General features: G+C 39.8%; 1 protein-coding gene across 3 annotated transcripts in view; it reads right to left on the bottom strand.

Annotated features, from left to right (window-relative positions):
* The window catches only part of ANKFN1 (ankyrin repeat and fibronectin type III domain containing 1), a 103,091-nt gene that overhangs the window by 5,994 nt on the left and 69,452 nt on the right, over positions 1-27,645 (bottom strand). For all 3 annotated transcript variants that reach the window (XM_021288440.2, XM_065034908.1, XM_021288442.2), the window contains exons 7-17: positions 25,754-25,851; positions 24,647-24,737; positions 21,846-21,953; positions 15,449-15,548; positions 14,153-14,285; positions 13,426-13,542; positions 9,505-9,720; positions 7,207-7,373; positions 5,636-5,786; positions 3,693-3,861; positions 152-318 (exon numbers count right to left, since the gene is read on the bottom strand). In XM_021288440.2, coding sequence (XP_021144115.2) covers positions 152-318; positions 3,693-3,861; positions 5,636-5,786; positions 7,207-7,373; positions 9,505-9,720; positions 13,426-13,542; positions 14,153-14,285; positions 15,449-15,548; positions 21,846-21,953; positions 24,647-24,737; positions 25,754-25,851 — 1,517 coding nt within the window. The remainder of the gene's footprint in view (positions 1-151; positions 319-3,692; positions 3,862-5,635; positions 5,787-7,206; positions 7,374-9,504; positions 9,721-13,425; positions 13,543-14,152; positions 14,286-15,448; positions 15,549-21,845; positions 21,954-24,646; positions 24,738-25,753; positions 25,852-27,645) is intronic.

Genomic DNA, 27,645 nt, shown 5'->3' with positions numbered 1-27,645 from the left:
TCATAAAACCAGAATTGCATTTTGATACAACTGCTCTTTTTATGATGTCTGTGAATAATTCTCCATTTAGATTTCAAATTACAGTGCCCTATGCAATTTTTTAAAAGCCACCTTAAAAATCTCCTTGGAATAGTCAGAAACAGACTATTACCTGTATGTAGTCTATAACTTGCTGGTGTCTTTGTTTGGCTGCAGCGACTTCACTGTCTGAAATTGCTTCCCTTAGGGACTGCTGGGTTTTCAGAGAGTCCAGCTCTATGACAGCAGAAAGGCGGCAATACAGGCTTATAAATTTTTCCTTGTAACAGCAAAAATGAACTGTGAAAAGACCAAACGCAAAGGAAACACTGTTATATTCTGGTTATGAAATATGAAATCCTTAGCTTTCAGAACACAAATTTTATTAAATATAATGACTAAGTCTCTGGATGGGTTACTTTAAGCTAGAAATAAATAATACAGGCTCTAATTCTCCTCTCATTTACACTGGATTTACATTGTACCTTCACTGATTTCAAAAAAGTAATTTCTAATTTCTGTCTAAGTGAAGGGATGATCAGGTCCTTAGTATGCAACTCCAGAGGCTATTTTTGCCCTTCATAGCTTTAATCAGAAATGCTGGTTCTGAGCCTTTCATAGCTCATCATTTCTTTTATCAAGAAAGTAGTGACGTGACTGGAAATGGAACTCATATTTCTTTTTTAATTGAGTGTTTCAGAAAGAAAGCATCACTTTGAGGAATGATAACTTTCTCTTCAGTAACTTCAATGTAAATGACTCAGCAGTACAAGTATTTCAGTGCTATCACGGTTTGGGTGAAACAATTGAAATTTCTAGGTGTTATCACACAGCATCCTCCGAACACTCATGCAGAAGGGTAACACGGAGGGTTCAGACATGACCTCTGCTGTGTGTGATCTGGCTTTGGAGTAGCACAGAGTGGTTGGAGCTGCCTCTGAAAGAGGTAACTACGTAACACAGACAGAAACGCTGCAGTGCCACGGACCTTCACAAATGTTGATGTACCTGGCCACTTAGAGCTACCTTCTTCCTGAATTGCTCAGGCAAAACTCAGCAGTTACCTCTGCGAACTGCAGTACAGACAGACTGTAACTTGCTGAGGGAGAATGAGTTTTGAGAAATACCTCCCCATTCACTGGTGCTTCAATAAATGCAAGCATAAAGCAGGATCTTGTTAGAGCAGCGAATGCCAGCTGGCTGACTGCTGCTACTTTTCTGGATTGTAGCAGGATATTTTTCAGAGTGTTTCAAGTGTAAATTGCATATATTCTTGTTATCATAGATATTAAAACAAAAATAAAAATGGTGTCACGTATCCACTTATCTCTTGCAAACAACATGTTAAGGATAACAGAGAATTTCTCAAACTAAGAAATTCAATCACAGACACATCATTAGCATGTAAAGGCCTAATCTGAACATAGAAATCTCACAAAAACAGTGAAAGTAAGAATTCTACCTTCTGGTTTCCCAACGATGCCTAGATATTGCAAGGATCCAGTCTGAACAGTGTGTGGTCTTACAGTATATATGCCATATGTGGTGGACTCTTGAGTGAATTACAGCCGTGGTTTCAGCTCCAGTGCTGAAGTTTCTAGCCTTTGTGGTTTTAAGTCAGACCCTTTAATGTTACTTTAACAAATGTTACTTCAACATAGTCTTTTGTGGTTATGCAATTATATAGTTGGTAGCCACCAGCTAATGGGGAATGGAAGCTTCTAATATTTGAGATGTGAATCACAGTCACTTTATAGAACATTAGGGGTACATATATAATAAGACATATAGAAATGTCATCTGCCTTTGGCCAGATGATTGCTTACTTATAAAAAAATGCTCGAAAGTAAAATTCAGCTTTCTATACTGTTCTTTCCACCATGAACTGTCTTCCCACTGCAGCAACATCACTTGACAGAGATGTCTGCACCCGGAATGCCCTTTGAGACATTACCCTGTTGCATGTTTATCTGCACCACATCATGCTGGTCAGTGTCTATGGCTTTGTCAGCCTGATGCAAAATATGTTCCAGAAGTGAGAATGATTCCTGCCCCTGGCCTCTGTGCCACATAATGAGACTTAAATAGTCTGCAAAATCTCTAGCACTGAGATTAATTTCGCCAGAGATGAATCTGCTTCATGCATTAATTTGCATAGTGAACGTGGCAGTCACCTCTCATAGAGAAATGATACGTGATACGCAGAGTCTAACTGTAGACTTCAGGACTGCACGTCAAGAAGATAACAAATCTGGCTTTAGGGCACTATAGCCATGGTCATATTACCCAAAGCATGGAACTAACTCTTCTAGTTCCATTACGTTTGCTTTTGAAGGGGTCACTTTTCCTTGGCAGACTATACCAGCTCATGGTTTGTCTGTACCATTCCAAGGTTTATGGCAGCTCAGCTGTCACTTGTCCTCCCCAAACCAGCAAAAAAACCCCTAAAGTTGTCTCAGGCACCACTTGGTGTCCTCTGGCTGATGTGGCGTAAACACAATCGCATATTCCTGCCTGATCCAAATGAAATTGTTGTTGCTGGATGATCTGGAGAAACATAGTCTTGGTAAGACCCTCAGTTAACACCTAATCACTGTTCTTCTACATTAGTGACTCTAACAGCACTCAGCAGTGATATACAGGAAATAGGATGGTGCTGGTAAAGGTGTCACATAAATGGCTGAGATGTCACTGAGAGACCTATTCTGTAGTGGCTCCTTGTGTACCGACTCTCTCAGTTTTGGCTCACATCTTTCCCTCTTCTCCAAGGCAGAGGAAACAAAGATATCCAGTTTTACAGGCCAGAAGGAAACAGAGGAGACTGATGTGTAAGGCTCAGCAGTCTCTGCACTTATAATATGATTTCTAAAAAGAACTATTAAGTCTTTATGACCTGCTTTTATGTGGAATCTTTCTTTTCCCTGTGGACCAAAGAAGAAGAAATGAGAAATAGAGGACCCTGAAGCTAAAGCATCTTATGCCTTCTGTGAGATAGCTGGAAAACTCTGTTTTGGGGAATTCTTACCCAGTCAGCAATGCCATGGAACAAGAGGGCTGAATCTGCTACAGCACAGGGTGTGCTCCCTAAAGAGACAGATTCAAGTCCAGTTCTTTGGCATTTTTCAGAGTAGCAGCACCACAGCTGTAGGGCCGAGTTTCCTGCATTTTTCCAGGAATCAAAAGGGAAAATGATGACTCTCATGCGGGAAACTCCACTCAGGCCTTTCCCCAAGTTGTGAGGGAGTCAGACATCGAGTATTTGCAGTCAGAAACTGCAAAAATTCTCCTCTACAAAACTGGTGATTAATCTATTAGAGGGATTTATTTATTTTTTTTTTTTACATCTTCTTTCACACTCCAACCTTGCAATGTTGTGTGTAATTTTTTGGTTCTGTTTTTTAAAGAACATCATCTTCCAAAGAGGCTTAGAGACACATACTGGATAACTGTGGGCTTTGCTCTATGCTTTGCATTTCAATAACGATTGCCACAGTATATGCTTTAACCGCTCTGCTCCCTCTGTAACTTGTACACAGTTATAGGTAGTGTTGTTGCCAAAGCCATCATGTGATTTATTGACTCTCCACTGGGACAAGGGGGAAAACAGATACAACTTTGTGATTTTATTATAAGGAGACTGGGTTAATATTTCTAGGTGAAGCAAGCTACTATACCGAGTTCAAACATCTGAAGAGGGAGGTTAAGAAATCCTGAGTGTGGGGTGTAAGGATTATTCTGTCCTGGGGCAGTGCAGACGTCGTCTGAGGCGGGGAGCAGGAGAAGAAAGGAGACATTGTGACCCAGTTCCAACACCTCCTGTGTATACAGACGGAAGTGCTTAGCCTGTAGAGGGACACGCGCGGGGGAAGAAATAGGAGAGAATTACAACATGGCACTTATATAAACAACACCCCAAATGATATAAAACATTAAAGAAAATTTGCACAACATCAAGCTTGGAATTTTCATAAAACAAATATTTGGGGGGGGGGGGGGAGGGAGGGGACTAAATGTGGGTTCATGTCACTACATAAAATAAAGATTTAAAGCTGCAATGTTCCACATTAAAACAACACACACAGGCACAACCCCCCTGAAAACAACATTTATGTTTCTTATTAGGCAGAAAATGATCACATGCCATGTGCTTTTCAAGATTATGATTGCATAATTATGTGAAAACATGAAAATGGATTCAATTAAAAACCTTTAAGATTCAATTTAGGGTTGGTTAAGAGAAGTATGCGGCTCTCCCTCAACACAGCACTGAAAAGGTTTAACAAGTGCTGCAGCAAGAGAAAATGGCACACGCAGGAGCGGCCCGGGCTGCTGAGAGCTGCTGAGCGCAGGACCGCGCTGTACCCCGGCCGTGCACCAGGGTCACTGTCCGACTCTCTTTACCACTAAAATAATAAAAATACATAACAAAATCTAAAAATTCCATTCAGTAACACAGAAGCTTGGTCCTGAGTCATCAAAACATTGACAACTGTGTGTAACTGCAAGGTCATGTTTATGTCTGTCTCTCGTGCACAATGGATGAACTTAAATGCTTGGCTGAGCTGCAGCCTAAGGAATATATTGCACATCGATTTAAATATTTTAGTCCCTAGCTCAAAAAAAAAAGGCACAAAAGCTATAATCTCCAAGAAAATACACTAGCATAGAGACCTATACAGAGCCCTATTGAATTAGAGTGACTGACCACAAGGCAGCACACCATCTGTCTTAATTTTGGGTTTACTTGAGTCTTACTTGGCTCTTCCCAGGCTAGAAGGTGCAGCACTGATGGATTCCTTTTTAAAAGCAAAGCCTAAACCTTTCAAAATCAAGAAATGTAGAACCAGATTAATTTATTTTAAGGCCACATCTTTCTAGCTGCACAAACAGACCTTGAAGTGAATATAAAGATGATTTACTTCTACTTTAAGCCCTCTTTACCCTTGTAGACCAAAATAAAATGGAATTCATGTAAACAAGAAACAAACTCCTTAGCTTATTTTTTCATGGATCTTTCACATCATAGATTATCCTCCCTGACTTTATTTATTCACATGTGCATTTCTTGTACCTAAATGTAAAGTTAGAAGCCAGATAGCTCTCCTCACCCACAGCAATCTGGAGGTGTGGAACTGTGTGGTTTAGAAGTGCTACGTTTATCTGTGCGGAAAAGAATAGCAAAATGCTGTGGCTCCTGCAGGCCTTTCACACACCCTCACTCTTACTTCCAAAAAATGGTCAACTGCCCTGCTTGCCTGGAAAAATGCCTGGTTTGCTTTGCCAGCTGGGTAAAGGTGCTCACAACTACTAGTTTCGTGCAGAAGTGCTTATTTGCACCTGCCTGAAGTCGCAGAAATATGCCAATAAATGCAAAAATAGGAGCTAATTGAAATTTGTCTCTTAATCCCTATATGTTCAAATATCCAGGAAAATTTTTGTTGAAGATATTTCCACCCCCCTACCCTCCCACCCCAATATTGCAATACAGAACTGCTCAGCTTTTCTTTCCTTGCAACCGTAACATTTCATCCCTACTTGCAAGTTACACAGTTTGTAGATTTTAGTGTTCTTAAGGATCAGTTTTTAAAAAGGTGATAAAAACCACAAAGGAAAATACCTGCTGCAGAGGTAGATTGATCTGTTTAAGGAGAGCTTTCACTGCCATCTGGAGCTCATACAAGAACAATTGAGTTGGGCAGTCTGAAGTATGATCCATACTTTCCACGGATTCTGAGCCAGAAAGTGTTTGGATCCATTCCCACTCATCTCTGTATGTTGAGTCAAGTTAAAATTAGAAATATAACAAAAGCTCAGTGCACAAGCAGGAATTCAGTGTATGTGCATTTGGGATCTGTTGATAGTTTAAGCCTCATATAGCAAAACATTCTAAAGTTGTACAATCTTGATTGTTTGTGGTTAAAAATCTAACTTTGAAAAGTTTAATTTTTGTAGCACGTGTAGATGAGGCTGAGGATTCATTGCAAACCTCTGAAAGTCCAACTGCCTTCGAAATATTTTTCTAAGGCTTCTCACTCCAGGTTTTCTCTTTCACATACTTCACTCTCTGTCTACCACAATATTTAAAGAGCACGCATTGGACATGACAACAGTGACAATTAGCGGGAAGTTTAATTTCTGTGACAGACTGTCTTGTACTCAGTGGAGCCAAAGAACTTCCTGATTTCCTTGACACGTATCCATTATAGACCTGATAAACATGGGAATCATCTTCCTGGATCAAATCCTTAACTCACCCTGTCCAATATTGAGTTTTGAAAAGCAGCCAGCATCAAACATTCAAGAAAAAAAAGGTACAGGAAGCCCCACTACAAGATGAGTAATAGATGTGCTGCAATTTGCTTCTAAATAAAGATCTGATCTTAAACTTCAAGAGTCAGAGACTGTTATAAACTCTGAAGCACTAGGCTTTATACTTCTTCCAAAATTTTTGTTAGTATTAACTACTACATTCTGGATATCCTCTGTATCCTTATAGATATTCAGTTCCTTTTTCCTCGTGCTAAATTTTCAGCTGGTTGCTGAAATGATATGGGATTAAAAAGGTCCAGAAAAGAAGCCAATAAAATGTGTTGGCAAAGTCTAGGAAGTACAAATCCGTGCACTTGCCCAATAGATAAGGGAAGCAATGGACAAAGGGGAAAACGGCTTTTCCAGAGCACAACGGTTCAATGGCTGAAAGCATTTGTCTGAATATGTTTTCAGACCCTGTATGTTTGCTCTGGATTAGGTGAGAAACCAGATATTACACAACAGAGTATACAGAAAAATCACCAACAGTGACACTCCAGTCAGGGGGAATCAATTGAAAGAGTGACATTGAATTCACCGGAGGCTGAATCAGGGCTGCAGGCTGCGATCTTCCTGACAGATATATCCAAGACATATCTGTGTGCAGAATTTGAGTGGTCACAGAATACTATCCTTAGAAACCAAGTGGCTCAGCTGTTTGTGCTCCAGACTGGCCTTTGGGTGGCTGGAAACACTCAGGTGCACTTCTTAGCTCAATGCCCATCTCAGTGACGTACACACCAGAGCCAGGCTTTGCCGGCACCTACAGTTTGCAATGGCAAAATTGTTGTAGCCTTCAAATTCGATCAGTTGTTTCAAACTTAAAACAAATGTTCTCTGTCTAAATATGGATGTGTAAACGTGCGTGTATTCACTTACTTGGAGACATTGCTGTTATCTCGGATTTTAACATGACACAGGACATTAGGCAACTTCTGCAACACGAGCACTTTGATTTGATCCACAGAACTGCAGAGTTTCAGGTAACCCAGATACAAGCCGGGAGGGAGGCGTTGCTGACTTCGTTTGTGATAGGAAAGTATGTCCTGTTTTAAGAGAAACGGTCCTACATAAAAATCTCATTTTTTTCCACATAAGCGGAAGAGTTTGGGATCAAAAAGCAACAAATGTTTTTACAGCCATCTTTTTGTTTCAACAGTGTTCCCAATTTGCAAAGCATTTAAGCACATGCTTAAGCATATAAATAATCTCTGGTAGTTTGGATGCGCTTGGACAACTTTTTACTTAAAGCCATACAGAGGTTTTCTAAGCTCTCCACGTCACGCAGCAATTGGCTCTAAAAAAAATGAGGTTTCAATCTTCTACAACGGTAGCATTTAAACTGGCTTAAATAACACCCACCTCTGCACTCCTGTCTGATCATTTCAGCAGTGAGCTGGGTCAGGGAACTGATTCAGCTGAAAAACAACTCAGGAAGAGGAGCAATCATTTTTCAGCCAGAGCAATCCCCTGGTTAGTGTTTGGTACGTATGGATATGGATGGAGCAGAACAGCATTGGGAAAAAGCTCCCAGCTGGGGAAGGGGTGAGAGAGGCTGCGTAAGCCAGTATTGTCACCAAAGAAATCCCTGTAGGGTCCCAGCCTTCAGCTCTTGAAAACCTGTTCTGTGTCACCTGCTGTCAACAGGAAGATCTCTGTGAGCATGGGGGTTAGTGGTGTGCAAAATTTAATTAACGGCTGTGTTTTCTGAACAAATATCTTTATCAACAAATAGAGCTTAGAAGGAATTTATAATAATGGTGTATTTGCTGAAGCCAAGAGACTTTTTTAAGGCTATGTATAGCAGCCCCCTGAAACTGCCCTAAAAATGATGTCTGCTGCCATCCTGAGAAATATGTGCGTCTGCAATGAGTGAGGATTAAGACACCTGGCCTTACGCCTTTACTCTTGGAACCATCAAATTATCTGCCAGTGCTATGCTTGGCTCTGACCAGTGCAATTAGACTCTCATTTTCACAAGCACTTCATGAACAAAATACCCATTCGATGATTAAACAAGTAATACAAGAAAGGGTGGGCATTAGATAGGAATGTGTAAACCATTAGGGGAACATTTTTTCCACTAGGATCTCTGTGGAAATCTGATCAGGCCTGCATTTTGGGTTTTCTAATAGAAAACTTTTGTCCAGATTGACATTTTTCTACACCTTTAACACATTTTAATGCACTAAATCTAACATGGATCAGGTAAGTTTTATTGTCTTTTGGAAATTTTTTAATGTTCCCAAATCCTGGTAATGTATATTTTGATTGCCTGTCAGGTTCCGGTACGAAAAAACACAGTCCCTACAAAAGAAAGTGCCTCTAATTCAAAAATTAACCACAGCAGTCATCGTCTAGTTGAGAGTGCTAAAGAAAGGACTAAGACAAGGATTTGTCTTGCATTTTGGGTAGCTACACAATTGAGTTTTAGAGAGATTGGCAACTGATATTTTGCGAGAAATAGGCCGCTATTTATATACAGAAAATGTGTTAATCTTTATGTGAACTCTCTCTGTTTAATGAGTTTACCCTGATTCTGGAAGGGCCGCAGACCTGTGGCTCTCAATGATGTTAACTGGACTGACTATGCAAAGCAACTTCCAAGATCAATCCTCACCTTGCTGTTTTTCTAATTGTGAAGTCTAGGGGCATGTTATGCAGAAATTAAAGGAGGGTTATGGTCAGTAAAGAATTCTTTAGCAACTATACCAGGCTCAAAGGAACTCTGAACCCCACAAAACAATTGTATTAAGTAGAACGGTAAGGTTTTAAACCTGGATTTAGTGTTCAAGGTTGGATGGAAAAATCCTAAGGAGTATAGAGGTTGTAAGTGTCTGTATAGGTGCTTAAGAACATCCCAGAGAATTTTAAAGATTTTATATCCCTTGCTGCAGAATTCTATAGCGTGGTTTCCCAAAACTGATAGAAACTACTATTCTCTGCTAGGACTTTCAAGTAATTTCTTTAGAATCTCATGGATATTTTACATATTAAGGATCTGATCCCAGACCCACTGGAAGTAATATAAGTCTTTGCTTTCAATGGGAGCCTTGCCATTAATTTTATTGGGCACTGGATTAAGGCCTAAAATTCTACAAGACTCTTCCAAAAATCAGGCTCTGGCACAGGCTTTACAAAAGCAAATAACATACAGTAAGAGAAGCAAAGCACTACCTGGATTGTTATAAGCAAGATGTCTAATGCCGTTGGCTCCTCTGGAGTTGAAAGGGATTTCCTCTGGCTTTGTAGTTTGGATACCTGCATCCATTTCCCATTGAAAAATGAATAAAGACTCTCCACTTCTCTTATAGTAACTATCAGCATATTGCCATGTCGATCCTTGATTGGCTCATAAAAAACTCTGCCTAAGTTGTGAGTTCCCAGCAAATTCTAGAAAACAAACGAGTTATAAAATGAAAGTTATTTATCACATATCAGAAGAGTGGTATTTTTTGAAACTTAATTTTGTGCTCACTGACATCAGTCCTATTGACTGCAATAAAAACTAAGCACACGGTGTTTCTCAAACTTTTGCACTACAGTTATATCATTTAGTGGCAAAAAGAAAAGCTTTTCCCTAGATTGTGTTGTGGATCCTCCAATGTTTTTGGTCCAGCAGTGTTCAGTCCAATGTCTAATGGAGAACATCAGAAACACTGCTGTGACCCAATGCCTTTGCAAAAGGAAACACTGCAAAGTGATTCACTTATCTGAATAGAACTTCCTTGCTTTGCCCTGTCATGTAAAAAGAGAAAGGATGCAATTTTCAAAAGCACTCAGTATTGGTCTAGTGGTGATTCCTTCGGCATCAGTGAAACCCTTCTGATTCGAACTTACTGAAGAGCCAGGTACTTGTCTTAACCTCCCCATAACCAAATGTCAGAGATGATACAAAATTCTTCCTCTATCCCCAAGTGATTCATAATGGAGACTTCAAAAGTTTTCTGTTAGGGTCATTAACTATAATCTCCATTTTCTGTTCTCTGTTTTAAAATGATTCAGAGTATTTTCAGCAACAAAAGCAAGAGGCCCTCATATCTGTGTTGAATGTAAATAATTCTGGGGATATACTGGAGTGTGCTTGTGAAGGAACCCAGAAGAAGAGATGCGGACCCATTTCTTTTTACTTCAGATACCAAGAATGCACTAGAGAAAACCATCAGGAGCTAACAAACTACCAGGGCAAAGCTCTCCAGGAAAATATGTGAGGATTAAAGAAAAGTAATTTTAAAAGGCTCCACATAAAATACATATTTTGGTCAAAATCCCTTTCCTCACACAGCAAGGCATCTGCTTGTAGGTGCAAACACACTCAGTCCAGTGACCAGCCGCTGAAGAGATTCCCAGATGTCTTAAAGAAAAATGCCTAACATTTAAAATATGCTCATTACTTCGTGACTTTTCAAGAGGTCTACAGTAAGCTGGATAGAGAAGGGGGTAGTTTAAAATGAAAACTTGAATTCACAATGTAGCACATTGTATGTTTAGGGAAGTGCTGCACATTAACTTAATGATATTATAGATGGATAGATTATCCTGAAATTATTTATCTGTACTTAGCAGGCAATATTTACTTATAAACTGTATTATTAAATTGTTTATAAACTCTAAGCAGTCAGCACAGTGACTGCTCTTTATGTGGCATAGCTGAGCTGTTTTAGCTTTATGTGTCCCTCTGCAGGGCACATTCTTGGTATCTATATAGCACCTCCCCTCTTCCTTTTTTAACTGTTCTGCCTTTTGAGATTGGCCTCCATAACTGATTAACACAGGGTCTTGATTAATACATTTTGTATTAATCCATGTGTTCACAAGTGGGACAAATCATTGCAGGTAGATGTTAGCCATCTAGTTGTTGTATTAATCACTGCAACATATGAATGTGCCTGGATAAAACAAACAGTTCTGTCACTGACCATATATTCTGAACGGCATTCCAGCATAGAGAATAGGGGTACCTACTAATATGAATATGTGACTAATTAATATACTAAAAAAGTGTCGTGTCTGCTTAGCTTGGCACCCCATCACTTGTGTTTTGTCTCCTTTAGTTGTCTAGTGGTAGCAACAAGCAAAATTAGAGTCCCCATTGTCTCCGAATCTACCGATCCCTGAGCAGCTGTGTTGTCACTGATCTTTTCCATTCTGTCCTAAATTCCTGTGGAGTCAGTCTATTAACTGCCTCAATAAAATGTATTCAACCGTATAAACTTTATTGAGATCCTTCCATTGGTGGATCCCATTAGGTCACACACTGTTAGAGGTTGGCAGATCGGTGACACTCCCGGTGTTCATCAGGGGACCAAGCCAACAGAACAAACATTAATGACAACAAATTTGCCAGAAATTCAACAGAGCAATATACCACATGGACACATTTGTGATATCTCTGTGCTTCAAACTCTGCTCTTAACACCTCTGGTAGCAAATAATAGCAAGATGTATTAGGAATCTTGGTTATCTCAAAGTGCAACCTGTGCATGCTAGCAATGCTCTGCTAAAGGCGATCTGCACAGGGGGAATGAAACTGGGCTAACCAAAGGAATACGTGCTACCTAAGCTGAGCTAACCGCACCAGAGGGAACATTCAGCAGATACAGTTAAAACCACTCAAAGGACTGACGAGCAGCTGCTGCTAAGCACAGGTGGTCCTCCAATAAAGGTACGGCAGGCTGGCACTCCATATATTTTGAGATACTTTGGGGAAAACAGTCGAGACAGGTGGTTGTCCAGGAAGGCTTCTCTCCTGTACCGCGTGCTTTGCCAAAACATGTAAAACAAACCCCATGCGGATATTCTTAATAATGGCGACAAAGTATCTGGCTCTCATAGCTGCTGTAAAACCCAGCTTATTGCATTGACTCGCAATAGCAAGAAGGATGGCCGTATGGCTAAACAGGAGCCAAGCAATATGAAGTTCTTCATTAATTCCATTACTGTACCATAGATTTTTCTGGGAAGCTTTGGTGACTTCATTCAAACAAAAGGTAGGAGAAACTGAGGCCTGGATATACTTTTTCTGTAACAATTGTTCACACATGTTTTTTAAAAACATATTTTCCCATTAAAGTAAATATCTTTTGAAAGTGCCTTCCAGCTAGAGGTTTCATGTTATCATGAAAGCTTTACAGTAAATATCAAAATGTTCTACTGGAGAAAGTGTAATTACTATTTGCATAGCAAATACTATTTGCATAGCAAATAGTGGACCGAGACACAGAAGGATTCAGTTCAGAACCACTCAGGTTGTGTCCACAGCACAGGTTGGAACAGAACCATCCTGAGAGTCTCTGCTGTGCCTTATCAACAGGGTGTGAACAGTGCCCGTAGTGCTGCTGTGCTGAGGGGTCAGCACAAGGTCTGTGCATCACTAAATCTCTCTTAGTCTCTGTTTTTAAGGGTCTAAATAAGTCTCTGACTGGTTCTCTGCACAAAGGTACATTTCACCTTAAAAATGTTGGCAGCTCGATGAAGAACTTAATGAAAGATTCATTTTTATTTCCCCGCTGACAATCCACCTGTTAGTCAGTATGGTTCTGCCCTGGGAACTGTACCTGAGCAGTCTGTAAGCCATGGAGGAACCACCAGAACCATTTTGGCAACTCCAGTGGCCTACTTGGCCTTGTCTATGAAGCCACCTACTGCTGCAGGTTCCCATATCACACAAGAGAGTGATAAATCTTACCGAGAGTTTAAATGCTTCATTAATATATTAATAATTAATAGGCCTTCTAAGAGGCTTTTGAGCAGCAAATATTAGGCTTATAACTCTTGAGTTCCCAATCTGCAAACCCACAGGCTTATCTGTGGTCATTATTTACTGGCTCACATCTGTTTGCTTCTTTATCTGCCACTATATTTTGTTTCTTTTCTTTTTCCTGCTCTTGACTTTTAATGTAACTCCTTCTTTCCAGCTGGCAAGAGAGGCTCAGTGGTTCATTTTATTGTAGATGATAACGCCGCACCAAAGAACAGGCCACCATTCCCCATTGGCCTGTTCTTTGGAGCGGTGAACCACAGGACAGATGGCAGCACTGTCCCCTATGGATCAGAAAGTCACTAAGTTAATAGCTAGAAATATGCAATGCAACCAACCTGGAGCTGTGCTGCTGCTGAAAGCATCTTTTGCCTGGCTTGAAGCGCTGTTGATGAGGACGCAGATACAGACATATTCTGCCTCAGCCATCTGATATCATCCCACATGCAAGACAACTGCAAAAATATATCTAGTGCAATCAGGTTTTATTCACAGCATTTACAAAAGCAGAAATGAAACTAGAAACATCTTGGACTTTGAGAAATCAGTAGATATTGCTAATTTTGAGTTTCTGTGGATGGCAATGATGCCTAGATAAACATGAAACAGATATTGAATTGGATACAGAAGTTGTTCTGTAAACATCATGCACCTATTTCAATTGTTGTTTGGACTATTGTGTAAAATTGATTTACTCTTCTTCGAGGTATAAAAAATAGTGTGAAGATATCTTGAATGATGACATAGCCATTACACCCACTTTAATACTTCTAGTTATTTCTTTAGGCTCTTCCTCTAAACATTCATAAAACCTCTATGTACCCAAGTAGCAATCATCTATATAGGATCATATATTTGAAGGACCTAACTGTGACACTGTCAGTGACCCAGTCAGAATTTAACCCATAGAAATGGTTTATGAAAATTTTAACATGAGTCAAGGTAAAGCCCTTCATCATTTAGACTTAATGATGTCATTTCACATATTCAGAATAATGAGCTAAGGCCTACGCATTGCTAGCAACAAATTAGCAGAAGCAATATATGAAATTAGGCTCCCGTTACCTTTGTGAACCACAGGAAGTCCTGCATAACCGAACTACTGTGAGAGTCATCGATTTCCACAATTGGGATTTGATCTTCATTGGTTACCAGCAAATTGTCTTTGTAAAAAAATATAACAGATAAGTAGAGTCCCCTAAAGGAAGAAGGAAACATTGTCAAACATCTTTCATGTCTACTCACATCCAGGCCAAATTTTTGTCTAAGAAACATAGATGTTAAGTTCAGAGGAAACAAATCAAATCATCTGGAATTAACTTCTGTGTTATATAGATCATACAACTTTGGACAGTGAATTCTGAAAAACATTTGGGGAGCTTATAATTTTAGATGATATGACACTAGGGGAATCTAAGAAATTATGAATCTGTGTGAGCCACTGACGTCAGTTTTAATAAGAACATTGCCAGAGTACAGGGTGCACAACGGAGGCTTTATGCCCTTTAGTCATCAGAAATTTTACCAAAACTTTTTATCATTAATGGGCCTAGTTCTGCACTCATTTACTTTAGAGTAAATCTGAAGTAACTCAATTGAAATCAAGCAGGCTGTTATGGATTTACATTAGTGTAATTGAGTGTAATTTGGCCAGCATATCTGCAGAACTGTTTATAGAGATCATTCCCTTCAATATTTACCCTTGCAATTAGTTACATACGTTAAGTAGTTGCCTTAGGGAATTTAAAGACTCTGGAGAGCTCTTCTGAAAGAATCAAACTCTTATCAAAATATAAAGAAGAAAAAGCAAACTGAACACTCCTGGCAATGAAAGAAGAAACAATCCAGCATAAGCAACTTCCATTTGCTAAAGCAAATTATCAAGGCTGAGGGTTGCTTGGACCACACTGGGTTGCAAACGTAGCTCAATATGTTAGAGAATTCTCGGTGTGTTACTTGTTGCCAGTGGACTATTAAAACATGTTATATGAGCCCTGTATTTTATATTGTAAATGAAATAAATACCATGGTTTCATTATTGAGCAGCAACAGAGGCTGTACTTCCAAAGCACCTCAGTAACTGCACTTTGTGTTTGCACAGAATATTCACTCTGTTACAATTCAAATCCACATCCGACAGTAACAATGAAAATATTCTATTGATTTCAGTAGGAACCAGAGCATTATTTTCCTATTAGCTGCACCAGTCTAACAGGTATGTGATTTTATCAGGTTATTCTGGTTGATTGCTGTTTCACTGGTTGTGGGATCTTCACATATATTTGTAAGGTGCTTTTCACAAAAGAACAACAACTGCTGGCTAAAACTCAGAATGTTTGGGAGATAAAATGGATGACAAACCGTTTCAGAATCTTCACAAACTTATTCGATGAATGGAAAAGGTGTTTCAAGCTTCTGGAAACGGATTGCTTGCGACCAGCATTCTGTAATTTAGAACTTTCTAAAATGGAAAAGAAAAAGCAAACCAAACCCAGCGGTTACATTTCAGTTAGTATCTCATAAAGAACTTTTGTCTTTTGAACCACAATACTAAATTTCAGTCAGTGCCCAATATATTCCTTTCAAAAGACAACATTCAAAAACATGCTCAAATGCAACATTTTGCTTATATTTTCTTTATCTTAGTGGTATGCAACAGCAAACTATTTCCACACCTGCAGCAAAATCAGGCTTGGTAAAAATGTTTTGCTCCTAGGCAAAGAATAGCTTGAACCAGCACCACGTTCTCTTAGTGCTCAGAATGGATACGAATTTTGCAAGTTGTCTCAAAAACCCAAGGAGATAATTGAACCATCAGTCAACATTTTAGGGTGTTGTAATTCCTCAGTTTCTGTTTATATACAGCTTAAGCTTCTAAGAACTGAATGACTGGTGCCCTGGCAATCACTAACATCACAGCATCAGCAGTCTACCGAAGTCAAAGCTTTAAGGAAACAACTAGATTGACCCTCGTCTTTATATCACTTTCAATGCATCTGCTTTTGTTTGGATTTTTTCCCCCATCACAACAATTCCACTCACCTGTACTACTTCAGGGCTTTCAAAGTTACATTTGCTCCCTAATAATCTGGAATCCAAGGGAGAGGTGTTCCACTTATTTGTTCACTTCATGACAAACCTGAGATGGTCTGTGTGCCTGCAAGGATCTCTGGAATAGCTCTCCCACAAGAAGAATTGTATAAATTCAAATATTTGCCCCATATTCTAAAAAATCTGGTTACATTTTTATACATTGTATTGTTTCTCACTTCCATGAATTTGACTCAGTGTCTTTCCTTCTCTCATGCAAGGCCTGAGTTTCCTTGTAAGCCAAAGAAACATCTCCTGGTGGGAACTGCAAGGCAGCGCTCTGTGAAACAGCTGTGTCCAGCGCGTACCTGGGAGCAGATTTGAGAGGGTATGCCAACAGATGGCAGTCGGGAACGTGCAGGATTGTAAAATGATTTTAGTTTTGTCAGTTGGTGTTCTCCACATATGGCATTTAAATGGAACGGGTGCTTAAAACTGCTTGGGTTGTTTGGTTTGTGGGTTTTTTTTTGCATTGTTTTGTGCAATGTTCCTCCTGTTTAGTGATGTTGTTAAGAGACACAGCAGAAACATTCAATTAAAAAAAGTAGTCAGATATTTACTGTGATCTGAAAAGAAAGACAAAAAGAAAAATGTAACTATGAAACTACATCTCAGGATCTGTTTTCCAGGATCTGACTGTTTATTTAGATGAAGCGTGGATACCCATCCAGACTGAAGCGTGAAACAGTTTGAGGGACACCCTTCTCCAGAGGGGAAAAATGACTCATGAAGAACTATTTGCTGAAAGCTGTTAATCAGTCTGCTTAGGTGTTTTCAGAGTAACATATTTTCCACTCACCTCCAATGCAAAATAGGAGGTGTCTCTCTGTGTCTCCCTAGTGAGTTCTAAGTTTGAACGTTTGAAGAACATCTAAATTTGCTCTTGTCAAAACCCCATCTGTAGAAGCGCTCAACATATTTTTAAATGATGAATAAATTTGCACCATAATTTGCACATTGAAAACCATGGAAAGAAGACACATTGTTAGCAATAATTACCACTCTGCTGAACAGCAAGTACAAAGAGAACAAGGTCCTACTGAGGGTGAAATTATACAATTCAGATGTATGAGACTTATTAGATCATCAAATCCATTGTCTTTCCAGTGCAAACGTCTTCTCCATGGTATATTCTCCAATGTGCTGTTCAGCTTAGTTTTAACAGACTTGCCCAAACCCATCACTGCTCCTTTGATGCAACTGATCCTTGTTTTCCTTTTAAAAAAATGGGTTTGTTTTTCTTTCCATATCTCCTCAGATAATTTTTGTTTCACTACAAACTTTTTTCAGTATATCACAGTAATGTAAACCAAATGCTACATGAAAACTCCTGTCTTACTCTTTCCTTCTTCCAAGGTTAAGACCAATTTAGGAATACAAATTTCATTCTAATTATGCAACTTTTATTTTCTTCTGTATTAAGGATGGAGCGAATGGAAGAGGAAATTGCTGCAGGCAAAGCAACATAATTCTGTGTAAAACACCCAGAGACTGCAGCATTAAAATAAGAGGACACATTAAGAGGGAAATGTATGTTATTGGGCTATTCAGTGGTTTGGGTTTAGTCCACGGCTTTACAGAAGCCAACTGCAAAAGAAATAACGTAAAACTAGATGGAGACTGTAAACTCTCCTACATTGCTATTTGCTTTTGTTTTACAGTTTAGTGTGTCTAAAAGCCAAAAAAACATGGAGCTGATATTAGATGAAATGGAACTTTGTCTGTTATTTAATTAACTAATAAATATCGTAGAGTAACCTTTTTAGAAAATCACCAATAATAACAAAAGAAGTTTATATTAATAAAAGATATAGCAATAGAGCTGTGAACAGCTAGTGGCCAAGATTAGAGAGTTTCCAGTGGAAGAATAAGAACCAAGTTGCATACTCAGGCTGCCAGTGTGCATCTGGGCTCTCTGCTCTGCAGGAATGCCTGCTATGCCGGGCTATTGCTCTGGGGAGGAACATCATCTGGAATTCTTTGTCCTATCACTAGACAAGCGGGTGCCTCTCCTCAAGTGGGGCAGATGTGATGTAAATGGAATTACCTCAGTGTAAAATTATCTGAAATCCTAGCCCCACAAATCAGAGAGCCCGTGGAACAGCTAAGTATCGTTTAGGGTGACCCAGTGTAAGGAAGCAAATTAGCACAAGATGAGTTAGATCAGCCTGAAATCCTAGCGGAGGACACAGAATGGGGATTAGAGCTTTCACTAACTGTGTAAACTTGTGGAAATACATCAGATAGCTGGAAACTTCCAGACAAATTCAAACTCAGTCTAAAGCTGCACATTTATAGCACTGCAGACAACTGACACTGGGATAATGGAGACACAATTCCAGCCAGAAGTTAAAGACATAAGTAGTGGCTGGAGTAGCTTGAGACCATGATACGTTCTGTATTACCTCACCTCAAGGTGTCATGTCTTTCAAAAGAAAATTCTGTGTCTCATGAAGAAGCTATTGGCATGACAGCCATATTATTGAGTGGTGTACTTTGGGTTACAAAGCCAAGCTCAGCAGCTGAAACTGTAACAGAAACCTACCTGAACTTCTGTTTATGGCTTGGTTCTCAAGCCTGCTTTTGTATATTCTCACAAATAATTATAATCTAAACATTTTAAATGCTTGATGGAATCAGAGATCCTTCTCTTTGTTAAATGCAATAAAACTATGTGCTCCGCTTGTGAATCAAATTACAATTAGAGCATTTTTATTTTACCTCTGACTTGTCTAGTAAAACACAGTTCAACCCAATTTCAGAAAGAAAATATCTGGTAAGCATTTCACTGAAGAGCTGGGTTCCTTTCTTAATGAAGCATCACACAATTACTTAATCCACTCAGAGTTCTTTTGAAAGAATGATCTACAAGAAAAAAATACTTAGAAAATACATTTGAAGTATTGCCAGGACATACAATTGTAGTAACTCAGTTATGATAGTCTGTAGCATGGTATTATGAAGACAAATGGGTGACTGTTGTTTGTAATCATCAGGGTTTTCCAGAAGATTAAACATATGAAAGCAAAGCTTCCTAAGTAATTCCCTAGGAGATTTCATCATATCACAGAGCAGGTTCAAAAGCAACAGCTGATCTAATTCCAAAAGCTCTTAAACTCACTGTACATTCCAATGTATTCTTCCTGGTATTTTTGTAAGCTCGTTTTCTCCAGCCCCCGAAATGCAAAGCACAGGGCAAGAGGCAGGCTGCAGCGCGGAGCCTGAATGAACAGACTTGGGCAGGAGATCTGGGTGGAATCTGGGCAATTTCACCCTCCCAGATCACAGAGCGCTAGTGCACGGCCACGCTCTTCCAGCTCCTCTGTACCCTTAGGTTTTGCCTGTGTCATCCAAGTAATCTCAGACTTTTTCAACTGATTTTGCTCAGCTTTTTCCACCTCCCTGCACTCCTCCTCCGCTCTCCTTCAGCCAGCCTGAGCAGCACGAGTGGGGTATCCCTTGGTGAAAAGCCAGGGTGCCAAGAGCCCAGCTTTGGGTCCTGGCTCTGTGCTCACATGGCTTTAATTCTTACAGAGCTCGATTCTCATTTATGCACCACAGCAAATCAGTTGTTGTAAGTAGAGTCAAGGATACCCTACAATGTCCAGCTATTTACTACCTCTCTAAAACAAATGAGGAAAACGGAGGTTACAATATTAAATGTCAAAAAGTGTGGTAAAGAGAAGCATGGTAAAGAATGGATAAATGCCTGGGCAGGTCCTCAGCTGATGCATAACAGCATATCCATGCTGACTATGGTCCATGGTAGTTGAATCGTACTAATTTACATTCATTAAGAATCTAGCTCAGGCCTCTGTGTAATATGAAGTGAAAGCCATTATTTGGGCTTTTCAGTCATATACAGTTCCTTATCTCAGATCCTGGATCAAACTGCTCAGATTTCACTGAGGCTGATAAATACCAGAATCCAATTTAAGACTCAAAGTGATGTCATGATTCTTACTCTTTCTGCAAACTCTTTGTCTTCCTTCTTTACCAAATTACTGAAATACAAGGGATTAACATCAGTCACATATTTAAGGCAACTTCCAAAGGCTCTCCTATTATGTTACAATCCCGACTTATCCAAAATATACTACTATGTAATGCTAGTATTACTAGCAATTATGAGCTTTTTATTTGGTTGGAGGCAAGGGTGTTGCTCAGGCTAACTCCACAGTGTAGTACTGCCACATGTAAGCTACTACATCCTCTTTCAGACATGCAAGAAAATGTTCTGAGCTAAACAGATTTGCTAGATTGATTTTATTTATTATTTAAGGAAAAGGAGTTAGGAAATCACCAGAGTTGTCTGTGTTTTGCATTGAGACTGGGGTTCATTTCTGGAGCAGTGGGATTTTATAAGAAGCAAACACTGGTATCAGATTCTCAAAAGGAGGGATTTTCTGCATGTTTATAACGGCTTCTGTTCTGGGCTGGCATGTCAGTAAAACAATTTATACTGAGAATATTCTCAGATATTCCATCGCTTATTCCCTGCTGACGAGGAAGGTGGCCTGAAAGACCTGAGATATGCACTAACTTCAGAAAGGAAAAACTGTACCGTGGAAGAAAGACTTTAACAGCATGTAAAAGCTGTGTAAGCGATAGATACATCATCTGTATTTTCAGTACTAAGACCACCTGCAAATGATAATGCTTGTATGAATTTTAGTTAGAGAAACAACATTTTCTTGCAATATCTCCTTTCCCTTTCCAAGCAACATAGCTGAATAGTTTAAGTTGCTATGGTTACAATGGGTTGTGGCGGACTCCAGATCATCATGATAGTGACATATTTGCACATAAAGAACAAAGGCTGCATCTTTCAACTTCACCCAGATGACTTTAGCCCCAAGTATTTCTATGATTTTAAATCAATTGGTGCAGCTTGAGGTAACAGTCATAGTAGGTGAATAAAAATGAAAACTTCGCGGTTTAACTTTTCAGTTTAAAATAAGTTCCTTTGCAGTGAAGCATTATTCCAGTTAGAAGTTTATTTTAAGAAAATAAATAGTACTTTTCAACAACCCATATAGAACAGGAGTTTTTATATATGCTTTAAAAAGAATGCCAAGCTGTTGCCCTGGCTCTTGAGCTATTAAAGACACAGTCTGTTTCTCATGAATGAAGAGCAAAGAGCTGGCTGAGATTCGAACTCTCTCCTAGTTTTGATCCATTCTATTTGAAAATGTAGCAATCTTATCTTCCCATTGCATTGCGCAAGTATTTTTCATTACAGATTGGCATCACATCCACTAGAGTACTTAGTGTCTTCCATTTGGAGGCAGCCAAGTCCCCTCTTTTGATCCAAAACAGTTGTTAACTCTCTAAAGTATTTCTTTATATGAAAAAATAAAAGAGAGATCCTTGAAACGTTTTAGTGCAATCCAATTTGTAGGAAAAAACAAATCAATAGGTGTGTGGGGTACAGAGGGAGGAAGGGTGTGTCTGTGCTTGTGTGCATTCTAGCTTGCAGATGTTTTCATCCAACTAATTTCAAGGGTTAAGCACAAGATAGCGCGCTAAAGTGATTCCAGATGGACCAATATTAATATCTTTCTTTTCCTGATGAATGAGAAGGTATGACCTAGTTAGAAAACTGCTAAAATTACAGGCGCCACAGAGGCTTCAGCTGGTGCCCTACCACATAGATATTTATCCTTACCTCTGCAATTATAATGCTGATGAGCTGCTCGAACCTGCTGAAGGAGACGTTCCAGGGCCTCAGTGTGTCCCCTGTGCCGAGCTTCTCTTCCGCTGCAGTCTTTCCAGTCTATTGAACAAAGGAAATAAACAGAAATGAAACACAAAGGAGCAGGAGAAGGTTTTAAAATTTTTCTTGCCTCTGATATTTCTTGACTTTAGAGGAATTTTACATCTGGGCATGCAGGGAAAAATGGCATGTTTTTTAAAGTCTGCTGTTGTTGTACAATAAGTTTCCTTTGCCTTGTGCCAGCTAGGTAATTAATCACAATGATTATTAACAAGGCGCTCACTATCAGCTCCTGTAGCGATTCACTAGACAATGGCTATTTCTCTTCCGTACATAAACAGGCTCTGTCACTGCAGTGTCAGAGCTGCGCTCAGCTGCATCGTGCCGACACGCTCGGTACCGCACTGAGATCACACTCCTGCTCCTTCTGCGTTTTGTGGAGACACCAGGAGCCTGAATGATTCTCCTACGGTCATGCAGGAAACGGAATGCAAAGCAGAGGATGAACATCTTCCTACAACCAGAGCTAGCTCTGTAGTCACAGAAACACACTCAGAGTAAAACTGCTTTTGAAAATCTGCTCCCAGCAGAGGCCCAACAACTGCCGGCAACTCCTGCCCTGGAGCCTCCGGTCTGCTCAGCACTGCACTCGTGAGGCAAGAAGCTGCGGTTTGTGTTCCACACAACTTCAACCTTCAAAAGACACTGTTTTCACTCATTTGCTGCTAGCTACAACCTCAGTCTTGGTTTTAAAAAACCAGACAATCTCCTCACAAACAGGAAGATGAAAGTGTGTGTATCAGAGAGGAGCTTTTTAATTCCAGACTTGGCTGCTTTCCTTTTGAGAAAAAAGTATTGCACCAGTTTCCTGACTCTAATGATGGATCAAGGTATTAAGAGATCTGTTTGCAAGGGAGATGTGCTTCCATCTTGCTGGCATATAGGCCATGTTCACAGTCACCAACAGTTTGCTCACTCACTACATATAGAGATGTGGTTTCTAGTGCAAGTATGGAGTCAGGGATGCCTTCCAAGGGGCTCATTATGCCAGGGATAGAAATATGTATTTGTTGCCATTTAGTATAGCAGCTACAGTAAGCCCCGTGAAAGGGCAGAAAGAGAAGACATTTGCTACCCTGGTAGCCCGTGGGCAGTGGTAACAGCTGCAGAGTGGCTGTGCTGCATGTTGTGTGTTATTGTGGAGATCAAGGACCAGCTGCATTTATAGGTCTGTGTGGGGATGCCAGTTCCTCGATCTCCTGTGAGCAGCCAAGAGGAATCAACTGGAACTCACCAATCCCAAAGTGCTTTGATGTCATCAAACTGGTGGTGTTTGGAACAACCTAATTCCTCTGTCCCAGTGGTTTCCAAACTTTTTGAGCCTCCAGATTGCTGATTACCTTAAAAATGACATGGAAACCAGACCTGCTTCCCTCATTGTTCATCACTCACATGCAAATGAATAAGCCCAGAAATGCTCCTACCTACTATGATTTCACAGACCAGCTGCACAAAACTGGCCACCACTTTCCAGGCTGCTGTGGTGTGTGGGGCAAACAGGAGGACAGTGGCAAGTACTCACTGTCATGCTACACAGATGCATCTCCAAGGTTGTCTCTAACCTTTGATGCTCTGGTATTGGAATGAATCAGGATGAAGCCCTGAAGCTTTCATTTCCCTTGCATATTTTTCTGGCTGCTGTTACAGACACCTTTGTGGAGAATTAATGTATTCACATTTAATTTTTAGCTTAGGGCCATATTTTGTTATGGAACACTGGTGTAATTTCAGGTTGCTGCCTTCTTGCCAAGCACAAATCTGCTAGTTTTCAAAAATGGGTGAAGACAGTCATGTGGATGAAGAAGCTCTGCCCCCAGTAACTGCAGCAGTAAATAGCATCTTGTCTCTCAAGCTAAATTTTTTTATTGAAAGAATTTGCATTTAGGCCTGATGGTCTCACTTGCTGTAAAGCTTAAGCACGTGTCACTAAGAATACTTAATGAAAACACCACATTCTTGCCAGCTATCCAGATACAGTAAGCTGAGTCAGCCTAAAGCCTCTGTGTCCACCAAAAAAGAAAACATACACTTATAGCCATGAAGAAACATTTTTCTTTGCCATAAACTCACAAAAAATCCCATACACATCAAGCGACGCTCCTGCTCTCCTACACAGAAATCCATAAGACCTTGTTACCTTGGCTGCTTTCAGAGAAACACCCACCATAGCTGTTGCAGGTACTTCAGCAGCTCTGAGCAGCTGCATGTGACAACACGGCCCTAACCCCAGCAAGTCAGGGACTTTCTGCTGCTCTAAAGCCCAGAATCCCTGAGACACTGAACACGGCGGAATACAAAATTACATATGATACATGTGTCTTGGTTCCAACAGTACAGATTCAGGTTTTGATCCATTCACATACTAACAAATGAGGTTCCATATAGCAGAGCTCTATTAAGAGCAATGAAGGTCAAAGTATTTATCATTTTTCTTAAGTGTTAGTGACTAGATGGCAACATTCTGTCAAAGAACTGGAGAAGAATAAAAGCTTAGACAAACGAATATACATAAATGATTATTTTGGGGGACTGGAAGGATATTTGAGTTTTATGTATTTATTTTGCTCCTAGATGACATGGCAATTAAATCATGAACTCCAGAAGGTTTGTCTTTTTCTGTTCTTTGAAAGTGGAGAAATTCTTACAAAGCAACCTCACTAATCAAACTGGGAGGGTAGACAAACTCAGCCTACTTGAAGGAGAAGCATATGCAGGAGTGGATTTGCATGGAGGTCCCCATCCTCTCATGTTGTATGCTGAAACATGGACGTAATACCTCTGGCCCTGCAAATGGAAACAACTGGAGTTATGGTCTTTGGAGAGTATAGACAAACACACAGTAAGCACTGTTCTCAATATGTGCCTATTGAAGCGACTGTGCAAGCTTGCTTGGTTTTAACTTAGGAATAGTGACTCTGTTCTGCTGTTAGAAAATGAGAAACAGAGTAAATGCAGATTGTGGCTCGGCTCCCTGAAAGACAGTGTGCTTCAAATCAAAGATTTCTTCAGATAAATGCTAGAAAAATCCATAATTTCTTTTTCTATTCTATGTAGAGGGTTTTATATTGTGCCCATTGCTTGCTCTTTAAAGTTAATTCATTTTGAGAGCCTGTGCTTTGGGGCACTGGCCAACGGTCACATGCAGAGCTCCCCCTACCCTAACTCTGTAGGTCTGATCCAGTGAATTCACTGGGGAGGCTCCAGCTCCATGGATGCTGGATTGGGCCCCTCTAATGATGTTTCCAGTGGAAAGAGATGTATTTTGAGCAAGCTTTATTTTCATCAAGTATTTTGTGAATCAAAATTTGTTTGCACAAATGGCCCTGAACAGCACGTAAAGACTTTCAGACACATGGTCAAAATTATTCTGCTTAAGAATCCATATGAATATACATCCATTTTCTCCATTGCTGACCCAGTTCTTACCAGTGTAAAATATTTATACAAAAATAAATTAAAAAAATGAAATGATTGCCATCAACGTGTGTGTTCCTGGAAGAAGCAGAAGGCAAAGAACTGTTATTTTAGCCTGTGATCCAGAAAACAGCAGCCTTCACTCCCATCTTTCCTGATCTGCCCTCAGCATGACAACTTCTGAAACAAGTCATGCTGTCTGTGTATTCCTTTGTGATATTCGGATTATGGATACCAGACGTATTGTGCTCAATGACTGGAACTTGTTGCTAGAAGAAAGGCACTCTACAGCTATTCCCAACAGTCATGGATGCAAATTATCAGTGTCTGTGCATCACTGCGGCGGCACAGAACATCAAGATCTAAACGAGTCATTTGGCACTTACTGTTCTGAGACCTGTGATGGTGCACCTCAAAGACTGAAAATTATCCATAATTATTTCACCAAGCAAAGGAGAAAAGTCTTCTGAAGAGCTCCATTCCACTAGGAAACAAATAGCAGGAGAAAATTAAATCAGATACCAGTCCAAGTGAAGAAATCAAAGTACTTGAATCACTCACAGGTTTAGTTTTCTTCCAGAAGTTTCACATTCCATGTGAATACTAAAAGTCGCGTTCAACAATAATGTTTAGCAAAATTTCACCCAATATTTAAATTGTATCTCTGTGTATGAGAGAGAAAAGCAAAATATTGCTGAAAATCTTTTCAGGGAGGAATGCTTAAAAATACACTGCAATACAAATGACATTCAGTTAACATTTGCCCTCATTTAAACAATTTCCTTTTAAAGGAAGAGAAGTAGTGCAAAAGAGTTGGTAGAGAATTTGGACCTGCTAATGCCATTTGGCAGCTGGTGCATCCAAACCACCAAAGAGCACTGGTTTACAAAGGGATCTGCATGGGTAGGCATGGGCAGAGAGTCCTTTTGGCTCTGCTGGTCCACAAAACTCTCATTGCCCTGGCTGATTTGTGTAGAAATATCCTCCTTGGACGAGCTCCGACACTCACTAGAGTCTCCTCATTGGTTTCAGTGGGTTCTGGCTCCCTTGTCCAAGCCTGATTCTGCTGTGGTCACTGAAATTACAGAGCTCCACAAGGACCTATTAACTTGTGTCCACTTTTGAAGTGAATTAAGTGGTGCTGGGCTGACACATCCTTCCCAAACTGTCCTGCAGCCTCGGTTACAATGACACCTTCACCCAAGTCCTCCTGTCATCTTGTACCAGTGCCTCATATTCCTGCTTAAGGGGTTATGAAATTACAAGTCTTGCTGTCACTGCTCTTCCTTAGTACTTGCAAAAATTAACATCCATGTACAGTCGTATCCAGCAGACCATGAAAAACCATGAAAAAAAGGATATATGTAAGTGGGAAACTGAAAGCTGCAGGTATGAAACCAGACTCTTTTCCTTAAATTATACTTTAGTAATGACAGGTACCGTGATTATAGTCAAGGTTAATCCCAGGCTCATACCTCTGGAACTTAATAACTTGTACCTTCAGACTCAAACTTGCATGAAAACCTATCAAAACCATAGTCAAACGAATCTCTTAAATCATTCCATTGGACACATGGGAAAATCCCATCAATTTTCTAGATTTACACCAAAGTAAAGAATTCAACCCAAAACTTGCCCTTTTAGATTCACAAAATAGTTCGTAGCTACTTTGGTTTCATATAGTATTGGAGTCAACAATCTAGAAGATATCAGAGGGTATAGATATTTTAATTTCAGCATGTCGACTTTTCATCTTTTGGCTGTGCTATACTGGTATTTTCACATTAAAAGAAAAAGGCTTCACAGAATTTCTCGTTCAGTATATACACCATCTAACTGCCAACACATTTTTCTAAAATAGCCAAGTATCAATAGCACAAGTCATTTTTCCTTTCTCTCTTAATTGCTCCTTTTCTCTGATTGCAGTTTGTGAATGCACAGCATGTTCTGCAACGTTTTGTGTTTGCTGAAATGAAAAGGATATCGCCTTTGTCTATTGTCTTTGAACTTTTCCAGTGTATTTTGCCATGGGTTCTAAATACCTAATTACTGCCATCTCTTTTGGAAGCTATCTATGTACACATCAGTACGAAAATACAGAGACTGTTATGGTACCGTGTTGTAGGTTTTTATTGGCAGCTTAATTATAAGAATGCTTATCTCTACCATTGAACTGTCAGAGTTTCATGGTTTATAACACCACTGTATTAAATCGTGGAGTATACATGCTGCAAACTTCAGACATGTTGTCTGTTTTCCAGAAGGATGAATTGGAGAA

Source organism: Columba livia, chromosome 18 (genome assembly GCF_036013475.1).
Source record: "Columba livia isolate bColLiv1 breed racing homer chromosome 18, bColLiv1.pat.W.v2, whole genome shotgun sequence".
Taxonomy (NCBI): domain Eukaryota; kingdom Metazoa; phylum Chordata; class Aves; order Columbiformes; family Columbidae; genus Columba; species Columba livia.
The sequence above is the reverse complement of the archived record's forward strand: the minus strand, read 5'-3'. Positions and strand labels throughout refer to the sequence as shown.